Source organism: Colobus angolensis, unplaced genomic scaffold, assembly GCF_000951035.1.
Source record: "Colobus angolensis palliatus isolate OR3802 unplaced genomic scaffold, Cang.pa_1.0 Scaffold161, whole genome shotgun sequence".
Taxonomy (NCBI): domain Eukaryota; kingdom Metazoa; phylum Chordata; class Mammalia; order Primates; family Cercopithecidae; genus Colobus; species Colobus angolensis.
The window spans coordinates 8229607-8253242 of NW_012114722.1; the positions used below are offsets into that span (position 1 = coordinate 8229607).

General features: G+C 38.3%; 1 protein-coding gene across 1 annotated transcript in view; it reads right to left on the bottom strand.

The window, feature by feature from the left end:
* PCDH11X (protocadherin 11 X-linked) overlaps positions 1-23636 on the bottom strand; it is an 820557-nt gene that overhangs the window by 383909 nt on the left and 413012 nt on the right. The window contains exon 6 of the mRNA XM_011937280.1: positions 18194-18274. Within this exon, the coding sequence (XP_011792670.1) occupies positions 18194-18274 (81 nt within the window). The remainder of the gene's footprint in view (positions 1-18193; positions 18275-23636) is intronic.

A 23636-nucleotide genomic window follows, 5' to 3' on the forward strand; every position in this document is an offset into this window, starting at 1 on the left:
TTTCTGCCTTCATTTCGTTATGTACCCAGTAGTCATTCAGGAGCAGGTTGTTCAGTTTCCATGTAGTTGAGTGGTTTTGAGTGAGTTTCTTAATCCCGAATTCTAGTTTGATTGCACTGTGGTCTGAGAGACAGTTTGTTATAACTTCTGTTCTTTTACATTTGCTCAGTAGTGCTTTATTTCTAACTATGTGGTCAATTTTGGAATAAGTGTGATGTGGTGCTGAAAAGAATGTATATTCTGTTGATTTGGGGTGGAGAGTTCTGTAGATGTCTATGAGGTCCACTTGGTGCAGAGCTGAGTTCAATTCCTGGATATCCTTGTTAACTTTCTGTCTCATTAATCTGTCTAATGTTGACAGTGGGGTGTCAAAGTTTCCCATTATTATTGTGTGGGAGTCTCCATCTCTTTGTAAATCTCTAAGGACTTGCTTTACGAATCTGGGTGCTCCTGTATTGGATGCATATATATTTAGGATAGTTAGCTCTTGTTGTTGAATTGATCCCTTTACCATTATGTAATGGCCTTCTTGTCTCTTTTGATCTTTGTCAGTTTAAAGTCTGTTTTATCAGAGACTAGAATTGCAATCCCTGCCTTTTTTTGTTTTCCATTTGCTTGGTAGATCTTCCTCCATCCCTTTATTTTGAGCCTATGTGTGTCTCTGCATGTGCGATGGTTCTCCTGAATACAGCACACTGATGCGTCTTGAGTCTATCCTATTTGCCAGTCTGTGTCTTTTAATGGGAGCATTTAGCCCATTTACATTTAAGGTTAATATTGTTATGTGTGAATTTGATCCTGTCATTATGATGTTAGCTGGTTGTTTTGCTCGTTAATTGATGCAGTTTCTTCCTAGCATCAATGTTCTTTACATTTCGGCAGACTATCATATCTTTAAGGGATCAAGAAGTCATGGTCTGCTGGTAAAATTACCCCAGTGTCGCCTTCAGTGGCATCAGCCTAAACAAGCATCATTGTCTCAAACAGTCAACACAGCTGTATAACTGAACATTCATTTTGCCTTAAGTCTCAACACGCCTTAATCAGATACTTCTTCTGAATGACCTACTGTCAATGGGGGAAGAAAGTTGAGGGTAGGAGTTAGAGGTGTTACAGTTCTTACTCCTTGTATCAGAGTACCTAAGACACTCCCTTATGGAAATGTCTTCTAAGCAAAAAGGCAAATAGCCAAGGAGATCCTCGATAATATCCCTCATGGTACATATAATGTGTTATAACTCAGAGCTATTAAATAGTTCGGTGAAAATTACATAGTGAGTCAGTGGCAATGTTGGTATTTCAACCCTAAATTATCTGACCTCAAAGCCCAAGTTCTTATGCGACATAGTATGTTGCCTCTTAGTTTTGGTGGATACCAGTTGCTTCAGGTGAGAGAAGATGGTTGTACCTGGCAATGAAGAACACTAAGTGAGTATAAGATACTATGCTAGGTGTGGAGTCATGAGTTAAAAATAATCTCTGCTCTTAAGAACTCACATTGTCCTGGGGGAATATGACATAGGCATAGAAGCTTGCCGTGTAAATGTGTGTGTGAAAAAGTCTTGAGAGGAATAGACACGGTATTAGTGAAGTTCAAAGAATGGAGAGCTAAAAGCCAGGTGGGTGCTTTGAAAGATGAATAAGAAGGTAATGGTTAAGCACATAAGCAAACAGCACTGTTTGAGAAAGGTGAAATATATACAAATAAGTAGGGAGGAATGAATAAAAGGGATGAATTAAAGAAAGAGCAAAGAATCCAGTTTGGAACATAAGTATGCATTTAAAAATTAGGCATGTGTGTGGCTCACGCCTGTAATCCCAGCAAGTACAGAGGCTGAGTTTGCAGGATCACCTGAGCCCAGGTATTGGAGGCTGCAGTGAGCTATGTTTACACTCTTGCACTCCCACCTGAGCAGCAGAGCAAAACCATGTCTGTAAAAATAAAGAAATAAAAAACAAAATTAGCAGGTGACAAGACCGGAAAGAAAGGTGTAGGCCAAAACATGGATAGGCATGAAAGTAACTTTACACTTCTTTAAATGAACAATGGGAGACGACAAAAGACTTGAAGCTAGGATGATCCATACACCAGGGCTGGAATTTAGAATGAAATATATGGTAGCTCTTTGACAATGGACCAAGGGGAAATCTAGGAGAGGGGAAGGGATGTGGCGTTTGACAGCAATAGTCCATGTGATGTGTTTTGCAGCCTTAGTGTAAAGCCTATGAAGATGAAATACATTTGGAAACTCACTCTTGTGAATTATTTATATGATAAACTAACCCTGACCAAAGATGATTGCAGAAACCTGGTGAGAGTATCAATATGAGTGGAAAGTTGGAAAGTTTTCAGTTGTCCTATCCTATTTCCAACAACTTTATGCTACTAACCACAACAACAACAAAAGAATTCTACATCACGGAAAAGAGCCAACAACTGTAGAGAGATCAGGATGCTCTACAATGAATGCTAATACGAAATTGCAGCAGGAAACAACAGCAGGAGAGAACTATCTATTATAAAGTAAAATAAAATAAAACAAAATGGAAAAGTCTTTAAAGTCTGGCAGGCATGCAACTTGCTAAATTATTCTAGTGCTGTTTCGTTTACATTTGGGCACTAACATTTAAATAGGGCAATCTGACATTGTTACCTGTGAAACAGAGTGTTCCTAAAGAAACAAGTCCTGAAATTACAAATTCAACATTTAGATTGAGTAATCTTCTAAAATTGAGATACAAAATGCTTTCACATCACACCAAGGAGCTCCCTGCCATTGTATAATCCTTTAAAAAAAAATCTATTGAAGAGGCCGGGCGTGGTGGCTCATGCCTGTAATCCCAGCACTTTTGGGAGCCAAGGAAGGTGGATCACCTAAGGTCAGGAGTTTGAGACCAGCCTGACCAACATAATGAAACCCCATCTCTACTAAAAACACAAAAATTAGCTGAGTATGGTGGCATGCACCTATAATCTCAGCTGCTCGGGAGACTGAGGCAGGAGAATGTCTTGAACCCAGGAAACGGAGATTGCAGTGAGCTGAGATCACCATTGCACTCCAGCCTGGGCAACAAGAGCAAAACCCTGTCTCAAAAAAAGAAAAAAAAATCTATTTAAGAAAATGGTTTGCACCGAAATTATGCTGGAAGTCAACAATTAATCTAATGGTCATACAGTAGACCCATAAAAGAGATTGTGAAAAGGTTCACTTTGATTTTTATTATTTTTAATTTTAACTCTAGATTACATCAGCAAGTGTTTTAAAGTAACTAATATTTGCTACTACAGATCTGAGCAAACTCAGTGGTGTTTCTTTAAAGACAATATCTTAAATTTGCTTATAATAGTTCTAGATTAGTCAAAGTAAGTATTTTCAGCATATAAACTTGTGCAGATCAGATAAACTGATATATAAACTTGACTCAACGGAATTTTTGTTTCCTTAACAATAACCCCTGCCAAAATCAACAAAGAGGCACAGGCATATAATGTCTCTGGCCTTTATCTAGCCTTCCTCTACAGATACTTCTAAATGTTCTCAGCCTGCTCAACTGCTTGAGGTGATAGCCAACTTTGCCTCAGACCAGAGCCAGTCTGCACCATTCTGCACCATACCTACCATACCTAGCAGTACTTTGTGTATATATATTATATATATATATATGTGTGTGTGTGTGTGTGTGTGTGTGTGTATTGTATATAAAGTTTTCTTTTCAGTTGGGATCTCCCTTCCGTCACCCAGGCTAGAATGCAGTGGCAGGATCTCCGCTTACTGCAGCCTCGACTTCCTGAGCTCAGGTGATTCTCCCATCTCAGCCTCCCAAGTAGCTGGGACTAAAGGCATGTGTTAGCACACCTGGATTTTTTTGTGTTTTAGTAGTAATGAGGTTTCGCCATGTTGCTCATGCTGGTCTCAAACTCTTGGGCTCAAATGATCCACCTGCCACGGCTTCCCAAATTGCTGAGATTACAGGCATGATCCACCGCGCCTGGCCTTCTGGCAGTACTTTAACAGGCCCAGTCTCACTATCTAAGCACAGAATTTAACGTGCTACTATAGTCATGGAAACCTAAATGTCCATGTTTGCTAAACCAATTGCACGTGGCTATGTTTTCCTGCTTCCTGTTTTATCTTTCAATTTTCAGATGGGATTGGAGGGAAAACACAGAATTGGTTATCTGGTTATTGAACATCTTCCATACGCTCACTTTAGAAACTTTATTGTGCTAACCTTCATGGCAATTCTATAAGAATGATATAAATATCCCCAAGTTACAGATGTGGAAACAAATTCAAATAATTTGTCACTTGTCTCAGGCTCCATGTATAGTTAATGAAATAGTCACTGACTGCATTCTTACTACAAAAAGAACCAAATAATGAGGTTGCCTAACCCTGAGTATCATCATTGATCACATGTTTTTTTCTGCAGAATGTTTCCCTCCAGATCAGGACTTTTGGCCTCCTAAAGTTAGTCCAAATTCATTAAATTCCCTCTTGCACATTTGAATGTGCCCTGCTGGCAACTCTTCTTTGAGGATAATACCTTCACCCCAAATGCTATGAGGCCCCCAGCTCTGGCCTCACCTATTCCTGGTGTTTATTCCGCTCTCAAGTGGCCTCCATTTCACTCTCAATGTGCTTTACTTATGAGTCCTCATGATAAACCAAGTGACAAGCTTTTAGCAGCTTGGTTTCAGTGTCATCAACAAGGCTACTTCTGTGATTACAAACGCAATTTGTTTTGCTTGGGTGCTAGGCATTGCTGGAAGACTCATGCATGGGCTGATGAGTCACAATCCAAAACTCTATGTAAACAAATGATTCATATGATAGAAGTATATTCACCCTTGATTTCTTCCTTATATTTGAAAACTGAAACTCAGTATTTTATTCATTTGATTTATTATTATATTGAATAGTGCTTAAATTCTATAATTTATTTTCCAAAGCCCAATAACCGGTAGCTATAAAAGGCATAGTAGCAACTTTTTTCTAAGTTGGTTGCCAATATTTTGTGGTCCAAGAGCTCCAGAAGAATGGTTCCCATCTGTTGTGCTATGTATTTATCTGTTATGGGAGCTCATAAGCCTTTTATCTATGGACATGATACCCATCTGCTCTGTTGCTAAGATTCATTAACATGCCATGAGAATCGTGGGATGTCAGGTCACACCTGGGATACATGTTCACTGAGGAGCCATTATGTATAAATATAAAAATAGGGGACAGTGTATGATCGGACAAACAGCATGGACTCTAGACAGAATGTTTATGTTTAAATCCCCCTATCAAACACTTGCAAACTGTGCAACTTTAGGCACATTATTTAACCTCTCTGAGCCTCATTTTCCTCAGCTGAGGAATTAATGACTATACAACAATAAAGCTGCTATAAGGACTGGATAAATTGAAATGATTACTTTAGAATACTTAATATAATGTCATTAGTAATCACTTAAAAATAAAAGTTACTGATGATTAAAAGCAAAGTACTCAAATGGCTAAAGGTCAACGACAATGACAAAACCTTAGGACTCTGGGCAGAGAACAACGTTGAATATTTTCCATATGTCTAAAAATAAAACCCTACACTTACAAACAATGTTATCACATCAGGGTGTGTTGATTTTTTATATTTAGTCTTTCTACTGTCTAAAGAGTTACCTCTAAACTTGTCTTAGCATTTGAGGCCTTCAACAACATAATTCTTGAAGATGAAAATTACTCTCAAAAGTTCCCAGATTAAGCTTTGAAAGAATTCTGGCCTCAAATCTTTCCATGATAATAGTTAGCTTATGTTTCTAAAGAACATACATATTTTCTATACAACTTAAAGAAATCATACCAAAGAAACATATCCTGAACTTCAAGCCAAAAGATAAGGGCTTTGAGGAAAACATTAAACTATGAAGTGTGTGATTCAAAAATATTTTTTTAAGTGTGAGTATCTTAAAACTATCAAAAATATCACCTGTTGTGAAACTGTAGCTGACAAGTAAAGGAAGTTAATGGTATGTGCACCTTGGAAAACTTTGTATTGTTTTCTGACCCCAGTGAATTTTTTTCAAGATACTTCTGTTGCTAATAAAAGAGCATTCCAGGCTGGGCATGGTGGCTCATGCCTGTAATCCGAGAACTGTGGGAGGCCGAGGTGGCAGATTACGACAGCAGTTCGCGACCAGCCTGACCAACATGGAGGAACCTGGTCTCTACTAAAAATACAAAATTAGCCAGGCATGGTGGCACACGCCTGTAGTCCCAGCTACTCGGGAGGCTGAGGCAGGAGAATTGCTTGAATCAGGGAGGTGGAAGTTGCAGTGATCCGAGATTGCGCCATTGCACTTCATCCTGGGCAACAAGAGCAAAACTACATCTCAAAAAATAATAATAAATAAATAAATAAATAAATAAATAACCATCAAATAAAAGAGCATTCCAAGGGTCAAACACTGTGACTCATGCCTGTAATCCCAGCACTTTGGGAGGCCAAAGTGGGTAGATTACTTGAGGCCAGTAGTTTGAGACCAGCCTGGTCAACAGGGTGAAACCTCACCTCTACCAGAAATACAAAAATTAGTGGAGTGTGGAGGTGTGCACATGCAGTGTCAGCTACTTGGGAGGCTAATGTGTGAGAATTGCTTGAGCCTGGGAGGTGAAGGTTGCAGTGAGCTGAGATTATACCACTGCACTCCAGCCTGGGTGACAAAGCAAGACTCTGTCTCAGGAAAAAAAAAAAAAAAAAAAAGCATTGCAAGTGGCCTCACCACACAGACACAAATTGAAATCAATACAAAAATATTACCCAAGCATAGTCTAACATTTAATGAATCAAATATGCATAGTCAAGAAAGGTAGGTTTCCCTGGAAAAGAAGTAAAGACACTAGTGCTGACTTTTAACCTGAGCATCTAAATCTTCTTTTGGGGTGTTTTGTTTATAAACAAAACAAAAACTCAAATTGATGTGATTCATTCTGTCAGAAATTATAGACCATTTGGAATATGAAACATTTATATAAGAGATAATTTTATTTTATGAAAACTGATTAGCCAAATTCCTGTGGATTTCTTCATTGTGCAGTGGTAAAATATAAGATTAATGTAGCAGTTCCTTCATTTAGTAAATTTGCTGCTAACATATTGAATTAGTGATCCTGTTAGCACTATTCCAGGATTAGGTCATTCTTCAACACTGCTAACTCTCACATTCCATCACTCTTAGTTTCTCTCAACCTACAGAAAGATTTTCATTAAAGATTGTCATAGTAGTTTACTGATATGGTTTGGCTCTGTGTCCTCACCAAAATCCCATGTTGAATTGCAATCCCCAATGTTGAGGGAGGGACCTGGTGGGAAGTAATTGGATCATGGTGGCAGATTTCCCCCTTGTTGTTCTCATGATAGTGAGCCAGTTGTGAGGCTATCTGGTTATCTGTGGGTGTGGAGGACGTCCCCCTTCACTCTCTTCCTCCTGCTCCCACCATGGAAAGTTGTGCTGGCTTCCCATTCACTTGCTGCCATTATTGTACATTTCCTGAGGCCTCCCCAGAAGCAAAAGCCTATACAGCCCACAGAACCATGAGATGATTAAACCTCTTTTCTTTATAAATTGCCCAGCCTCAGGTATGTCTTTATAGCAGTATGAGAATAAACTCATACAGAAAATTGGTACCAGAAAAGTGGGGCATTGCTATACAGTTACCTGAAAATGTGGAAGTGACTTTGGAACTGAGTAACTGGCAGAGGATGAAACAGTTTGAAAGGTTCAGAAGAAGACAGGAAGATGAGGGAAAGTTTGGAACTTCCTAGAGACTTGTTAAATTGTTGTGACCAAAATGCGGACAGTTATATGAACAATGAAGTCCATGCTGTGGTGGTCTCAGATGAAGATGAGGAACTTACTGGGAAATACAATAAAGGTCACTCTTGCTATGCTTTGGCAAAGAGACTGGCAGCATTGTGCCCCTGCTCAAGGAATCGACTGAACTTTGAACTTAAGAGAGATGATTTAGGGTATCTGATGGAAGAAATTTCTAAGCAGCGTAGTGTTCAAGATGTGACCAGGCTGCTTCTAAAAGCCCATATTTACTTGCATAAACAAAGAAATTACCTGAAACTGTAACTTACATTTAAAAAGGGAAGTAGAGCATGAAAGTTTGAAACATTTGCAGCTCGGCCATGTGGTAGAAAAGTCTATTTTCGGAGCTGGGTGCTGTGGTTCATGCCTGTAATCCCAGCGCTTTGGGAGGCAGAGGTGGGTGGATCACGAGGTCAGGAGATCGAGAGGATCCTGGCTAACACAGTGAAACCCCGTTTCTACTAAAAATACAAAAAAAATTACCTGGGCGCGGTGGCTGGCGCCTGTAGTCCCAGCTATTCAGGAGACTGAGGCAGGAGAATGGCATGAACCCGGGAAGTGGAGCTTGTAGTGATCTGGAATTGCACCACTACACTCCAGCCCGGGCAACAGAGCGAGACTCTGTCTCAAAAAAAAGCCATTTTCTGTGGAGGAATTCAAGTTGGTTGCGCAAATTTGCATATGTAAAGAGGAGCCAAATGTTGACAGCCAAGATAAAGGGGAAAATGCCTGGAAAGCATTTCAGAGACCTTCACGGAAGTCCCTCTCATCACAGACCTGAAGGCTTGGGAGAGAAAAACGGTTTCACGAGCGGTGCCCAGGACCCTGCTGCTCTGTGAAGCCTTAGGACATGGTGCCCTGTGTCCCAGCTGTTCCAGCTCCAGCTGTGGTTAAAAGGGGCCAAGGTACAGCTTGAGCCCTTTTTTCAGAGAGTGCAAGCCCCAAGTCTTGGCAGCTTCCACATAGTACTGAGCCTGCCGTTACACAGAGGGCAAGAGGTGAGGCTTGGGAGCCTCTGCCTAGGTTTTGGAGGATGAATGGAAAAACCTCAACGTCCAGGCAAGACATCTGCTGCATGTGATGAAGCCCTCAGGGAGAACCCCTACTAGGGCGGTACAGAGGGGATATGTGGGGTTGGAGTCCTCACACAGAGTCCCCACTAGGGTACTGCCTAGTGAGCTGTGAGAAGAGAGCCACTGTTTCCAGACCCCAGAATGGCAGATCCACTGAGAGTTTGCCCTGTGCACCTAGAAAAGCCACAGGCACTCAATGCCAGCCCATGAAAACAGCCCAAAAGGCTGTACACTGCAAAGCTGCAGGAGTGGGGATGCCCAAGGACTTCGGAGCCCATCCCTTGCATCACTGGGGTCTGGATGTAAGACATGGTATAAAGGTAATTATTTTGCAGCTTTAGAACGTAATAACTGCCCTGCTGGGTTTTGGACTTGCATGGGGCCTGTAGCCAATTTGCTTTTCCCATTTTCTCCCTTTTGGAATAGGAGGATTTACTCAATGCCTGTACCCTCGTTGTATCTTGGACATGACTAATTTTTTGTTTGTTTGTTTGTTTGTTTGAATTACGGGCTAATAGTCAGAAGGGACTTGCCTTGTCTCAGATGAGACTTTGGACTTCAAATTTTTTTAGTCAATGCTGGAATTAGTTAAACCTTTGGGGGCCTGCTGGGAAGGCATGATTGTGTTTTGAAATCTGAGAAAGACATGAGATTTGGGAGGGGTCAGGGGAAGAGTGATATAGTTTGGCTCTGTGTCCTCACCCAAACCTCATGTTTAATTGTAATCCCCAATGTTGTGGGAGGGACCTGGTAAAAGGTGACTGAATCATGGGAGCAGACTTCCCCCTTGCTGTTCTTATGATAGTGAGCGAATTCTCACGAGATCTCGTTGTTTGAAAGTGTATAGGACTTCCTTCTTCACTTTCTCTCCCCAATGCTTCTACCATGTAAGATGAACTGGCTTACCCTTCACCTTCTGCATGATTGTAAGTTTCCTGAGGCTTCCATAGCCATGCCTCCTGTACAGCCTGCAAAATTGTGAGTCAATTAAACCTTTTTTCTTTATTAATTACCCAGTCTCAGATAGTTCTTTATAACAGTGAGAACAGACTAATACATTTACCATTTCTAAAAATTGCATTTCGGGGGGCATTTCAACACCTTATATTCTGTATGGTCTGTGTATCTTATTGTTTATTTCTTTTCACTCCAGCATCATAAAAGATCATCTTACTTTATCATATGCAAATATATGCAGGTGTTCTTCTAGCTGAATAGAAAACTATACTGCTCTAACACCAGAAAGAGCCTCCTTTAAAAAATATATATATATATATTTTTTGTTTGTTTGTTTGTTTGTTTCAGGGACCATCTTCAGTTCTTGCTTTTCATTCTTGGTGAGAAACTGTAATAAAGTGATTAGGAAAATGAGCTTTGAAGCCAGACAAAGGGAGTTTGCATCCTGTCTTTCGTACTCACTAGCATCTTTCTGTTCCCCAATTTCCTCATCTATAAAATACAGAAAATAATAATAATAGTTTTAATAACGGTCACAGGTTTGTAATGCAAATTAGATGAGTTCATGTTTTAAATGCTTAGGAGACTGCCTAATATATAGTAAATTTATATAAATTTTTAAAAGAAAAGAAAAAAAAATTTTTTTTTTTGAGACAGAGTCTCACTCTGGCACCCAAGCTGGAGTGCATTGGTGGGATCTCGGCTCACTGTATCCTCTGCTGCCCAGGTTCAAGCGATTCTACTGCCTCAGCCTGCTGAATAGCTGGGATTGCAGGCACCTGTCACCACACCTAGCTAATTTTTGTATTTTTAGTAGAGATGGGGTTCCACCATCTTGGCCAGGTTGGTCTTAAACTCCTGATCTTGTGATCCACCCGCCTCGGCCTCCCACAGTTCTAGGATTACAGGTATGAGCCACCACGCCTAGCCTAGAAATAACTTTTATGACCACATTTGGCTTCCATCATCTTTCCAAAGTGATCATTCTTTCTAATGTCTTTATTTATCTTGTATCACTTTACATTGCACTATTTTATGTCCTTTTTGTGCCAGAAGTTAGTTATGCTTTTTGTAGAAGACATGAGTCATAAGCTGTGACCAATGATATTTGGAAAATTAAAGTCAAACAATAGGTTCATTCCCCACTCCCATATATTCTACAGCAGTTGTCTAGTGCTGTTATTCCAAGCTACTTATTTCTCAGTAAATATAAGATATGATTACAAAATATTGTATTTAATGAAGCACGGTGGTAGTCAAGATATTGTCTAAATGCATAATTAGAATGGCATCTTAGTAGAATAATTTTTTTACAAGCGGGGCAATTGCTATTCAATGTCATAGAAAAGCATGAAAAAGTCCCAATAAGTCGACCCCAGTTTTATTTTGTTTCAGTTTGTTTACAGAACATCATTCAGTTTTAGACTTGCTAACTCATGGAGCATTATAATTGCCATGAATCAGGGGAAGGGAAGGTGAAGGGTAAATTTATTGTGGAAGGGGAAACGATCAAATCATCATAAAATGACACATTACAAAAAAATAAGAATTCCATGCTAATTCACTTATACATTTGGCATGTGCAAAGCTGATCAACTGCCATTTTTTTGAGTACCTCTCTATTTCCTCTAAGTATTGCACAGCTGCTAACATATTTGCCGCAGTGAATGTTTTTGATCCCATTGGCCCCTAGAAATTGAAAATATGTTCAGGGTGATTTGATTTATCTTCTGAAGTTGATTAAAACTAACATTAATTTTTGAAAACCTAATTTAGGACTTAAATATATTTACTCCAGTTATGTATCAAAATATTTTTAAAGACACTAACAAAAATGATCATTATCCTAATAAGGAAATGGACATTCTCATTTGATTTTCTTTACTCAAAGAATAAATTGACCTATGATTTCACAATTCTCACAATAATTAGTTGAATACTTGGCTTTTCAGCTAGGATCCACTGTTTTATGGGACACCACTGCAGCATTTGCCAACTAAAAAACAAAGAAAAGAAAGAAAAAATCCATCAGGCGTGGTGGCTCACGCCTGTAATCCCAGCACTTTAGGAGGCTGAGCCAGGCAGGCAGATCAGCTGAGGTCAGGAGTTGGAGACCAGCCTGGCCAACGTGGTGTCTCTACTAACATTACAAAAATTAGCCGGGCTTGGTGGGGTCACCTGTAATCCCAGCTACTTGGGAGGCTGAGGCAGGAGAATTGCTTGAACCTTGGATGCAGAGGTTACAGTGAGCTGAGGCAGTGGCCTTGCACTCCAACCTGGGCAACAAGAGCAAAACTCCATCTCAAAAAAATAAAATTAAATTAAAAATTAAAAAAAAGTCACTGTCTGTATCGTGAATGTTAATTAATTGGCATCTAGATTGTTGAATGTGGCATTATCAAAGTATTTAAAGATTTCAATGGAGGAATAGAAATGATTTAACTTCTAAATTGCACTCTACTTCCACTAGTTTCTATTTTCAGAATATTGCTTTGAAAATTCCCCAAATTAAGTAATGAATATCTTGTTAAGAATAAGATATTTCATAAGAAACCATAAAAGTTCATTCATTAAATAAGTATTTTTTTAAGCTTTTCAGGGGCAAGCACAATGTTCCTTAAAAACAAGATTGAAAAGTCCTTATCCGTACATACTTTACCTGTAATAATACCATATACACAATGTAACCCATCAGTCTATGGTCTATCTTAAATTGCAATTGAAGCCTCAGGCAGTCAAGGCTGTCAGATAACTTTAAAAAGATCTTCAAGAAAAAAGTACCCCTTTTATAAGAAATAATTGTGTCAATAACAAGATTTTATCTTTGTTAACAGACAAAAGAATCGGTAATTGGTAAATCAGTAGAGTTAATTATATGGCACTCCATTTACCGGAATAGAGTCAGAAATAACTACTTGCTTAGATAAAAGGTCATTGATTTACACCTGGGTGCAGTAGCTCATGCCTGTAATCCTAGCACTTTGGGAGGCCGAGGCGGGTGGATCACCTGAGGTCAGGAGTTCGAGCCCAAGCCCAGCCTGGCCAACATGAAATACCGTCTCTACTAAAAATCCAATAATTAGCTGGGCATGGTGGCAGGCACCTGTAATCCCAGTTACTTGGGAGGCTGAGGCAGAAGAATCGCTTGAACCCAGGAGATGGAGGTTGCAGTGAGCCGAGATCATTCCATTGCACTCTAGCCTGGGCGACAAGAGTGAAACTCAGTCTCAAAAGAAAAAATCATTGATTTATCATCTTCTTATTCATCGTGGAAAAGTGTTATATTACAATGTCTAATTCCATCTGACTTCTATTTATCCCAGTGATACTTGATGTCATACTGGTAGGTTAAATTTTATAATCTTAAGGTGCCTATTTGAAATTGTGTGCTTTTCTTCAACACTTCTATTCTGAAGACCACTGCAATGGTTTCTTAATCAAACATTCAATAAACGTGTAGTATAATTCTGAGATGCCTCTTGGATACAGGTGTAGGTGGGATTATTATGTTATGTTTGCCTTGTATTCTACATTCTCACCAATTTTCTTGAGACTGAATCAGCAGGGCATGACTTGAAAGTCATAGTAAAACCACCTTTGCAAAAATTATAACTAAGAAAATTATTACAGTGAAAGAGATTGGACCTAACTGACCCCATTTTGCTTCTAACTGCCAAGCTGTCCATGTTCATTCCTGGGCATAGCATAGGCTGAACTGTCGGAGGAACTTAGTTTATGGTTTAACTTTGATACAAAGACCGTAATAGCCTGATATGGTTTGACTCTGTGTCCCTACCTAACTCTCACTTTGAACTGTAATAATCCCCATGTGTCAAGGATGGGACCAGGTGGAAATAATTGAATTATGGGGGCAGTTCACCCCATGCTGTTCTCATGAGATCTGATGATTTTATAAAGGGATTCTTCCTTTGCTCAGCACTCACTTTGTCTCCTGCCACCAGGTGGCTTCCACCATGATTATAAATTTCCTGAGGCCCCCTTCTCAGCCATGGGGAACGGTGAGTCAATTAAAACCCTTTGTCTTATAAATTACCCAGTCTCCGGTATTTCTTCATAGCAGCATGAGAACAGGCTAATATCGTAAATTCGTACTGAGGTAGGGGGGTGCTGATATAAGGATACCTTAAAATGTGGAAACGATTTTGGAACTGAGTAACAGGCAGAGTTTGGAACAGTTTCAACACTTCAAATGAAGACAGAAAAATGTGGGAAAGTTTGGAACTTACTAGAGAATTGTTGAATGACCTTGACCAAATTGCTGATAGTGACATCGACAATGAAGTACAGGCTGAGGTAGTCTCAGATGGAGATGAGGAACTTATTGGGAACTGGAGAAAAGGTCACTCTTGCTATGTTTTAGCAAAAAGAATGGTGGCATTTTGCCCCTGCCCTAGAGATCTATGGAACTTTGAACTTAAGAGAGATGATTTATGGTGTCTGGCAGAATAAACTTCTAAGTGGCAAAGAGTTCAAAAGGAAGCAGAGCATAAAATTTTGGAAAATTTAAGCCTGACGATGTGATAGAAAAGAAAAACTCATTTTCCGGGAGAAATTCAAGCCTGCTGCAGATATTTGCATAAGTAATGAGGAGTCAAATGTTAATCACCTAGACAATGGGGGAAATGTCTCCAGGACATGTTAGAGACCTTCCTGGCAGCCCCTGCTATCACAGGACCAAGATCTAAGAGGGAAAAATGATTTTATGGGCTTGGTCAAGGGCCCTCTTGCTCTGTGCAGCCTCAGGGTATGGTGACCTGTGTCCCAGGTGCTTCAGTTGCAGTCATGGCTAAAAGGGCCCAACATATAGCACAGGTCATTGCTTCAGAGGGTGCAAGTCCCAAGCCTTGGTGGCTTACATGTGGTGTTGGGGCTGCAGGTGCACAGAAGTCAAGAATTGGGATTTGGGAACCTCCACCTAGATTTCCGAGTATGTATGGACACACCTGGTTGTCCAGGCAGAAGTTTGCTGCAGGGGCAAAGCCCTTATAGAGAACTTCTGCTAGGGCAGTGCAGAAGGGAAATGTGGAATTGGAGCCCCCACACAGAGTCCCTACTTGGGAACTGCTTAGTGGAGCTGTGAGAAGAAGGCCACCATCCTCCAGACCCTAGAATGGTAGATCCTCCAACAGCTTGTACTGTGCACCTAAAAAAGCCACAGACAATCAGGGACAGCTTCTGAAAGCAGATGGGAGGTAGGCTGTACCCTGCAAAGCCACAGGGGCAGAGCTGCCCAAGATTGTGGGAGCCCAACTCTTGCATCAGCGTGACCTGGGTGTGAGATGTAGATTCAAAGGAGATCTTTTTGGAAATTTAAGATGTAAAAACTGCCCTATTGGATTTTGGACTTGCATGGGGCCTGAAACACCTTTGTTTTGGTCAATTTCTCCCATTTGGCATGGGTGTATTTACCTAATGCCAGTACCCCCACTGTATCTAGGAAGTAACTAACTTGCTTTTGGTTTTACAAGCTCATAGGAGAAAGGGACTTGCCTTGTCTCAGATGAGACTTTGGACTTGGACTTTTGGGTTAATGCTGAAATGGGATAAGACTTTGGGAGACTGTTGGAAAGGCACGATTGTGTCTTGAAATGTGAGGAAATGAGATTTGGGAGAAACCAGCAGTGGAATGATGTGGTTTGGCTCTGTGTTGCCACCCATATCTCACTTTGAATTGTAATAATTCCCATGTGTCCAGGGTGGGACCATGTGGAGATAATTGAATCATGGGGGCAGTTCCCCTCATGCTGTTCTCATGACAATGAGTTCTCACAAGATCTGATGGTTTTATAAGGGGCTTCCTCTTTCGCTTGGCACTCAGTGTCTCTTCTGCAGCCCTGTGAAGTGGTGATTTCTGCAATGATTGTAAGTTTCCTGAGGCCTCCCCAGTCATGCATAACTGTGAGTCAATTAAACTTCCTTTCTTTATAAATTACCCAGACTCGGGTATTTCTTGCTAAAAGTGTAAGAACATACTAATACATAGCCCTTTCCCAAAACCAACTTCCTTCTTGTCTGGGGTCTAAACTGCCTTTGCAGGACTAACACATTAGCCACAGAATAAGGAATTATGGTTTACGAGTCATGCAGTTGGAGGCTGCAAGATTCTGAACCCCCCCAAATTGCTCCTGGGGATAACATCTCTATTGTAAACCCTAAGATCAGTGCTTGAGGTATTTTCAAGACCCTGCACTTGATGGATCAACTGGTACCACCCAGATAGGTAAACTGACTCAGCAAAAGAAGACAGCTTCAACATTCCCTGTGATTTCATCTCTGACCCAACCAATCAGCACTCTCCACTTTCTGACCACCTACCCACCAAATTATCCTTAAAAACCTCCATCATCTCCTGAGTTTTTGAGTAATAATAAAACTCTAGTTTCCTGTACAGCTGACTCTGTGTGAATTAAACTCTTTCTCTATTGTAATTCTCCTGTCTTGATAAATTGGCTCTGTCTAGGCAGCAGGAAACGAGAACCCATTGGGAGGTTACGATGGTTTCAAACTTGGTGAAACTTCACTAATTCAGGCTGGAATAACTTAAAACTTGTGACAATTTGGACAGAATCCTGGGTTGAGATTTACCTCTATAATATTAATCATATCTCCTCACAGTGCATAAATTAATTCTGAAACTCTTTGCAAAGAGTATAAATTAACTCTGTGAAATATTGTAGGATGTTATAATTACAGAACACACGACTTCCATGAATTTCAGATGCACACATAAATTAATAAATAATAAACATGATCCTCTTTCCATTCCATTTGGGTTATTTATCTAATAGTCTAGATTCATATTTATGTATTTACATTATTTGAATTTCTTTGTCCTATAAAAAATAAAAGACATTTGAAAATAACTAGGTAGAAGGCAATTTATGGATATTAATTTCATACCAGAGGAGTCAGATTTAGGACTTTATTAACAACAGTATAACAACCAGTCATAGAATACCAACTAACATATAGATGTCTGGACATTGGCCTTCTAACCCCATTTTTTTAAGTCCTCTTAAAACCTATACTAGGAAAACAAATTAGAATTGAACTTTTGGTCACATTTTTGAGCTGTCCCGACCAAAATAAGTAAAAGTGGTTGCTTTACAAATACACCTTATGACTTGATTTTTAAAAACAAATTCAGACTGGTTGTGTTAGAGCAGGTAGCTATACAGACATGAGCAGGGCAGAAGATGCTCCTCCCCTAAGAATGTCAGGTGACCATCAGGTGATGGTCAGGCTGTCATTAAACTGTCTCTCTAAAATAATAATCAGTTGCAGCAGAGACAAGGAAAGGGAGACTCCCAAAAGATAGAAAACACCTGAAGCTGGTGATCAGCAGCTTCCCAATAAGATCTCAGGAGTTGGGTGATTGGGCTCAAACATGTACACTAAGAGGCAAAATGACAGAGTTTAACTGGTATATGACCTTTCTCTAGGAATACTCAACTGGTAAGGGAAAAATGCCTCAAATGAGCTTGTGCACAACTTCAGTAAACACACTGCAAATGTGGCCCCTCCCAAGTGCTGACAAACCACTGCAGGTGGATAGCCTATCCCAACAAAAAAATCAAGGAAGAAGACACACAAACCTTGGATCCATGCCAATGTATAAAAACCTCAAGTCAAGGATCGAACAGGGTACTTGGATTTCTCAAATTGCCCACTTGGCCCTCTACCAAGTGCACTTTGCTTCCTTTCATTCCTGCTCTGAAACTTTTTAATATACTGTCACTCTTGCTCTAAAACTTGCATTGGTCTCTCACTCATCCTTATGTTCCTTGGTTGAATTCTTCCCTCCAAGGGAAGAGTTTGCTGCAGACCTACTATATTTACTGCTGCTAATATTATCCCCCAAACAAACTTGTTTCAATGAAGTTTTACTAAAGTTTGCCTAATTAACATAAAAAGCAAATTATGCTATATTATGCTAAAACTTAAATTTAAGTCATATTATAAAACAGCAGTTTTACTTTTTTTCAATCCATGATTACAAAACTACACTTAAACATCAGCAGAATAAACATTTAGAAGATGCTTTTAGAGAAATACTTTTACCTGATCCAACAAGTTAATTTCACTGTTATTATCAAATCACACTAAAAAGATATATATTTACTGTCATATTTTCAACAGTAAATTTTGAGTCCAGCACAAAATCACCTGAGGAAATGTAAGGGAACACACATTGTGTACACTACTTAAGAGTATTCCTCATACCTTTATAAAAATCATTTAAAAGGAAGAGGGAGGAAAAATCATAGGACTTTTTTCATACCTGTGGTTGCGGATGAATCCAGACCTCCACAGTAGTAGACTCTTTCATGGGGGTGCAAGATCGCATGACCTCCTTCATTGGCTTTAGAAGGGAAGAAAATAGAAGTATTTTAAGCTGTTTGTTAAAAGTAAAATACACAGTACATTTCATATTAACATTGCCTACAGGTAGCTAAAATAGTGCCTGGGTAAATTATCTCTTTTTAGAAATCATAGTTTATTTACGTAACAAATGGTTATTGAGGGTTAACCATATGCCACATGTAACTCTAGGGACTAGAGTTAAAAAAGAGAAAAAAAAGAAAAGAAATTTATTTTCTCATGGAGTTTACATGGAGTTCTATTACGTGTTCTATTAAACATATGAATGAAATTGTGGAGGACAATTTAAATGATACCAGTAACTCCAGTGCTTTGGGAAGTCAAGGTGGGAGGATCACTTGAGCCCAGCATTTTGGAGGCTGCAGTGAGCTATGATTCTGCCACTGCACTCTAACCTGGGCAGCAGAGCAAGACCTTGTCTCAATAAAATAAAATAAAATAAAATAAAGATAAAAAAATTAAATATTTAAATGGTTGACATTTAAGCTGAAGAAAATTTCTGTCCAATGCTTTTGCAACCTAATGGCTTCAAGGGCTATATTTGTGAATGTGCTCTGTTGCAAATTAAAATCAATCTTGTGTGTGCCACCACAACACAAATTTGCTATTTGCCATACAAAGATATGTAATAGATGTGATAAATGCCAAGGGATTTAATAGATGTGATAAGTGCCAAGTGCATTGAGGATGCAGATCCTCAGTGCAAATTATCATCATCTTTTCAGGAATTAACAGATTTTACCAAAGATGTTCAGTTGTTACCTATGTAAGGAAGCCATACCAAGTTGGAAGTGATTGAAGAATTATCCTATATCTTGGCTATTGTGATTAGTGCTGCAATAAACATAAAAGTGCAGGTATCTTTTGGATATATCAATTTTCTTTTCTTTTTCATTTTTTTTTAATATATACCCAGCAGTATGATTGCTGGATCATATGATAGATCTATTTTCAGTTTTTCCAGAAACATCCTTACTGTTTTCCATAGTGGATGTATTAATTTACATTCCCATCACCAATGTGTCAGCATTCCCTTTTCTCCACATCCTCTCCACTATCTGTGTTTTTTCGTTTGTTTGTTTTTTTGTCTTTTTGTAATAGCCCTTTTACCTAGAATGAGATGCTATTTCATTGTGGTTTTTATTTGCATTTCCCTTAAGATTAGTGATGTTGACAACTTTGGGGTTAAATAACCAGAATATATAAGGAATTCAAACAACTCAATAGAAAAAATTGATTTAAAAATGGGCAAAAGATATGAACAGACATTTCATAAAAGAAGACATGCAAATGGCCAAAAGGTACACTTAACTTTTTAAAAAAAAATCAAGTTTATTTGGGTTGCATTTCACATGCACATTTTAAGCATCTAATTTAAACATTCTCTGTCAACTGTGAGCAGTTCCATGTCTGCTAGGCTGCCCTCTGTCTAATATATAATGCTGTATTCATATGTCCATTTAATTAAGCAGGGATGCTATTTTACATGGTTAAAAGTATAAGTCTATGTGGATGCATCTTGCACATTTAAATTTGGCAACTAAACATGTCTACTGTACAACATGCTTCAGTATTCAAACATTAGAAAAAAATTATTTTGCTTTGTTTTGTACAAAAATAAGAACGCAAAATAATCCCCCCACCCCTGCTAATATTCTATCACTCCCCACCCCCTCCAAAATCCCATAGTTATAAGACTAAAAACCAGGAAATCATCTAATAGAATAGCCCCAGTATACAGAATTACTGAGACCTAACTGTAATGCAAGTGAGAGAAATGACACTTGCAGGAAAACTTAGTGATTAACTACATTTATCCTTGGCTGTTTTAAGAAAATGAACTATGGTTCATCAGTGACACCTGAGAAATAAAATGCAGATCTGCATTTCTCTTTCCTTACATGTACCACATACTGAACCAAACGATCTTTCCTTTTATGGAATTAGATGTCAAACTTTCAAGAAAAGAGTAAAATGCTTTATAAGAATCACAGTCTTTGTAGATTTAAGCCACATTTTAATTCAGTTCATATTAAGATATTGCTCAGTGCCAAAAAGTGAGAAGTGTGTTTTAGCAATGATCTTAACGAGTCTTGAGAAATGTCACTGGCATTATTGCTAATAATAAAAAATAATAACTTCTAAGAGAAGGAAGGATAGATATTGGATCTTATTATTATTCCTAAGTTAGAGATTACTTGGTAATAGCTTAGACATTGGAAGGGAAGTTGACTTTGTTTAAAATTGCATTAACGCTTCAAGCACAAATACATTGTTTCATTGGTGATGTTGTGTAAAGAAATAGACATATGTGAGAGAAAACCAATAGGTTTATATTATTTCCCACCTTTTAGAATCTAGAAATTCTATAGATTAAAAATTACTGGTAATTTTCTTGAATTATTTTATTTATGGAGGAGATAGGAAGAGGCTGGATCATAAGAAGCACTGATTAAGAGTAAATGCTCAAAATTCTATTGATTCCATTTTTTTTTGTCAAAAAGTAGGAAAATTTTAAGGCAAATTCCAATTCACACAAGTGAGAATTATTTCTCAAAATATACACAATAATAAAGTTTTTCAATAAGTGGAAACTATATTTGCAGCTTCCAAAGGACTCAGTCTTTCATGAAAATAATAAGATGCAGGTAACCTAAAAGAAAAAAATTCATTTCCCAAAATACATCTGCTTTGCAAAAATAGGCTTATGAAGCAAGATAATTTGATTGAACTTTCTAAATCTGGCCGGTTCTTCTTGCTGTTCTTAAATGTTTTCCTGACAGTGTCGCACAGTATCTGAGCTTTAGTAACTTCATGCATCAACTGCTTTCCTTAACTTGACTACTTGCAAATCTTCTGGGAGAGGTAAACCCAGACTGGTTCTGTGGTTTTGTGACTTTTTTCTTTTTTTTGAGTCTCACTCTGTCACTTGCGCTGAAATGCAGTGGCACAATCTTGGCTCACTTCAGTCTCAACCTCCCAGGATCAAGCGATCTTCCTACCTCAGCCTCCTGAGTAGCTGAGACTACAGGCGTATGTCACCATGTCTGGCTAATTTTTGTATATATATATATATATATATTTTTTTTTTTTTGTAGAGACAGTGTTTCATCATGTTGCCCAGGCTGATCTCAAACTCCTGAGCTCAAATGATCTGTTTGCCACGGCCTCTGAAAGTGCTGGGATTACAAGTGTGAGCCATCTCACCTGGCCCCTGGTTTTGTGATTGTTTTCAGGAGAAATGTGGAAAGCATCCTTTCTTCTGGCAATTAGAAATTGTATTGTAACTCAAACCTAATGGTAAGAAAATCATTCTTACAATAAGATCATGCTATTTCTGAATACGGTCTCACCATTATTGTTTCAAAATCTAGCAAAAAAAGAATCCAGAGATGCACTGGTACATTCAGCAATTACATTTCTTTCTCAAATGCAGTAGGTTTTCCACTAGAAATGTAAGTATGCTATCATTTTCTGGGTAATCAAACCCACCATGGAAATCTCAGGATTTACAAATATGTTACATTATAAATTGTCATAGTCATCACTCTATTTTAGCTACCAAACACTACAAGTGGGTATAACTGGTACATTATTGTTATCTTATTGCCATATGGTTGAAATACTGATAGATTAGGGCAAAAAAGGTCTCCTCAAATATGCGTATGAGATATTTTTTGGAGAGTCCTATGCAACATCTAGCAGGATGATATATACCTAAAGACATGTAAGTATGTGGGTGATGCTTCTAGTGATTACATTTATAAAACCTTTTCTTCATTCTTATTTCCTTATAAGAAAGCATAACCCTTACTGTGGAAATAACATTAATCAAAACTATGGCAAAACTTACAAACATAAAGTGTAACTTGATACTTATTTTTCCCAGGACATATGTAGATTAATGATTTTCATTAAAATCCTTGACACAATATCAACTTTTAATTTTTATAATATGTTACAGGACATGTTTTCTAATTGCTGTGAGTATAATCCAGAGGTTTCCTGAAATAGGAGAAACTCTCAGTTAATTACTACTCTCTTTAATGTTTCTTTTCTCCTGACATGCCTTTCTGCCTTATATTTGTTAGAGGTGTTGAGATGTATTCTATATGCAATATTTAAGGAAGAAAAGATAGATATTTAAAAGAGACTAAAATCTACTCAACAATATGGTGCAACAGTGGAAAGGATAGAGCCTTTGCAATCTACATCTGGCTCTACAGTCTACTAGTTTTATGAAGTTTGTCAAGTTATTTAATATGATTCTCAGCTTCATCATCTGTGAAATGAGTATAATAACATGAGCCTCATAACATACTTCTATGATATTGAGTTACTATAATAAAGTGCTTGGCATTTTATAATTATCCTCTTGGTTTGCACTATTATGGTTTTATCTTCTCTAACAACATGAAGCAGAAGCCATTCACCATGTGATTCATTCTTTCTCTCTCTCTGTCATTCTCTATCCACCTCTCTCTCCCCTTGTCTCTTTTCTAAGTGAAGATATCACTTTAATACAAGAGAAAGGCCCCGAGCAGCCCTGCCAGTGATGGAGAATGCTGGCCTTACAATCTTCCATTCTCATTCAGAAATGACCCTCAGTTCTCATCAGTAAGGTACTATGAAGCACCTAAAATTTGTTGAAACAATAAATTCCAGTTACTTAGAGGTTTTTTTAAAATTATTTTCATATATCTGAAAAATAAAAGTTTACCACTGCTACAATAATATGATGAGTGAGGGTGCTGGGAACAGGTAAGGCAGACCTTAACTATTCTTTACTTATTCCAATTGTTACATAATCTCTAGTTGGAAGAAACCTCTTTTGATTAGAGATAAATTCTTCTTACTTGGGTAAATACAAGTTTTTGTGTGAATTTAGTTGAAACTTCTAATCCAAAAGTTGGTTTTTAAAACTGGAGATTTCTCAAAAACTTAAATTTTGAGAACTGGTATGAATCATATTTATTAATGCTTATAGTAAGGATAACTATAGATTTTAAGTCAAATTGACAATTGAAAGTATGAAATAAATTGGCTACTTAAAAGTTATAGAATGTATCTATATTTGCTTAAAAATCAATGAAATGTCTTTTAGGTGGAGACAAGGAGAAAGGTTGGATTAAATAGGTTTAGATTTGGAGTTTGATATTTAGTGTTTGGTCAAAATTTTCAGATATTGCGATATTCTCTTTCCTAGAAGGACTCTATAGATTACATGCTTGAAGAAATATAACAACTATAAGCTTTCTTATAAGTTATGCAGAGTAAAGCATTCCCATATAAACTCACAGACTGAATTTTTACTGTGTTTTTTAGAGATGAGGCAAGACTAG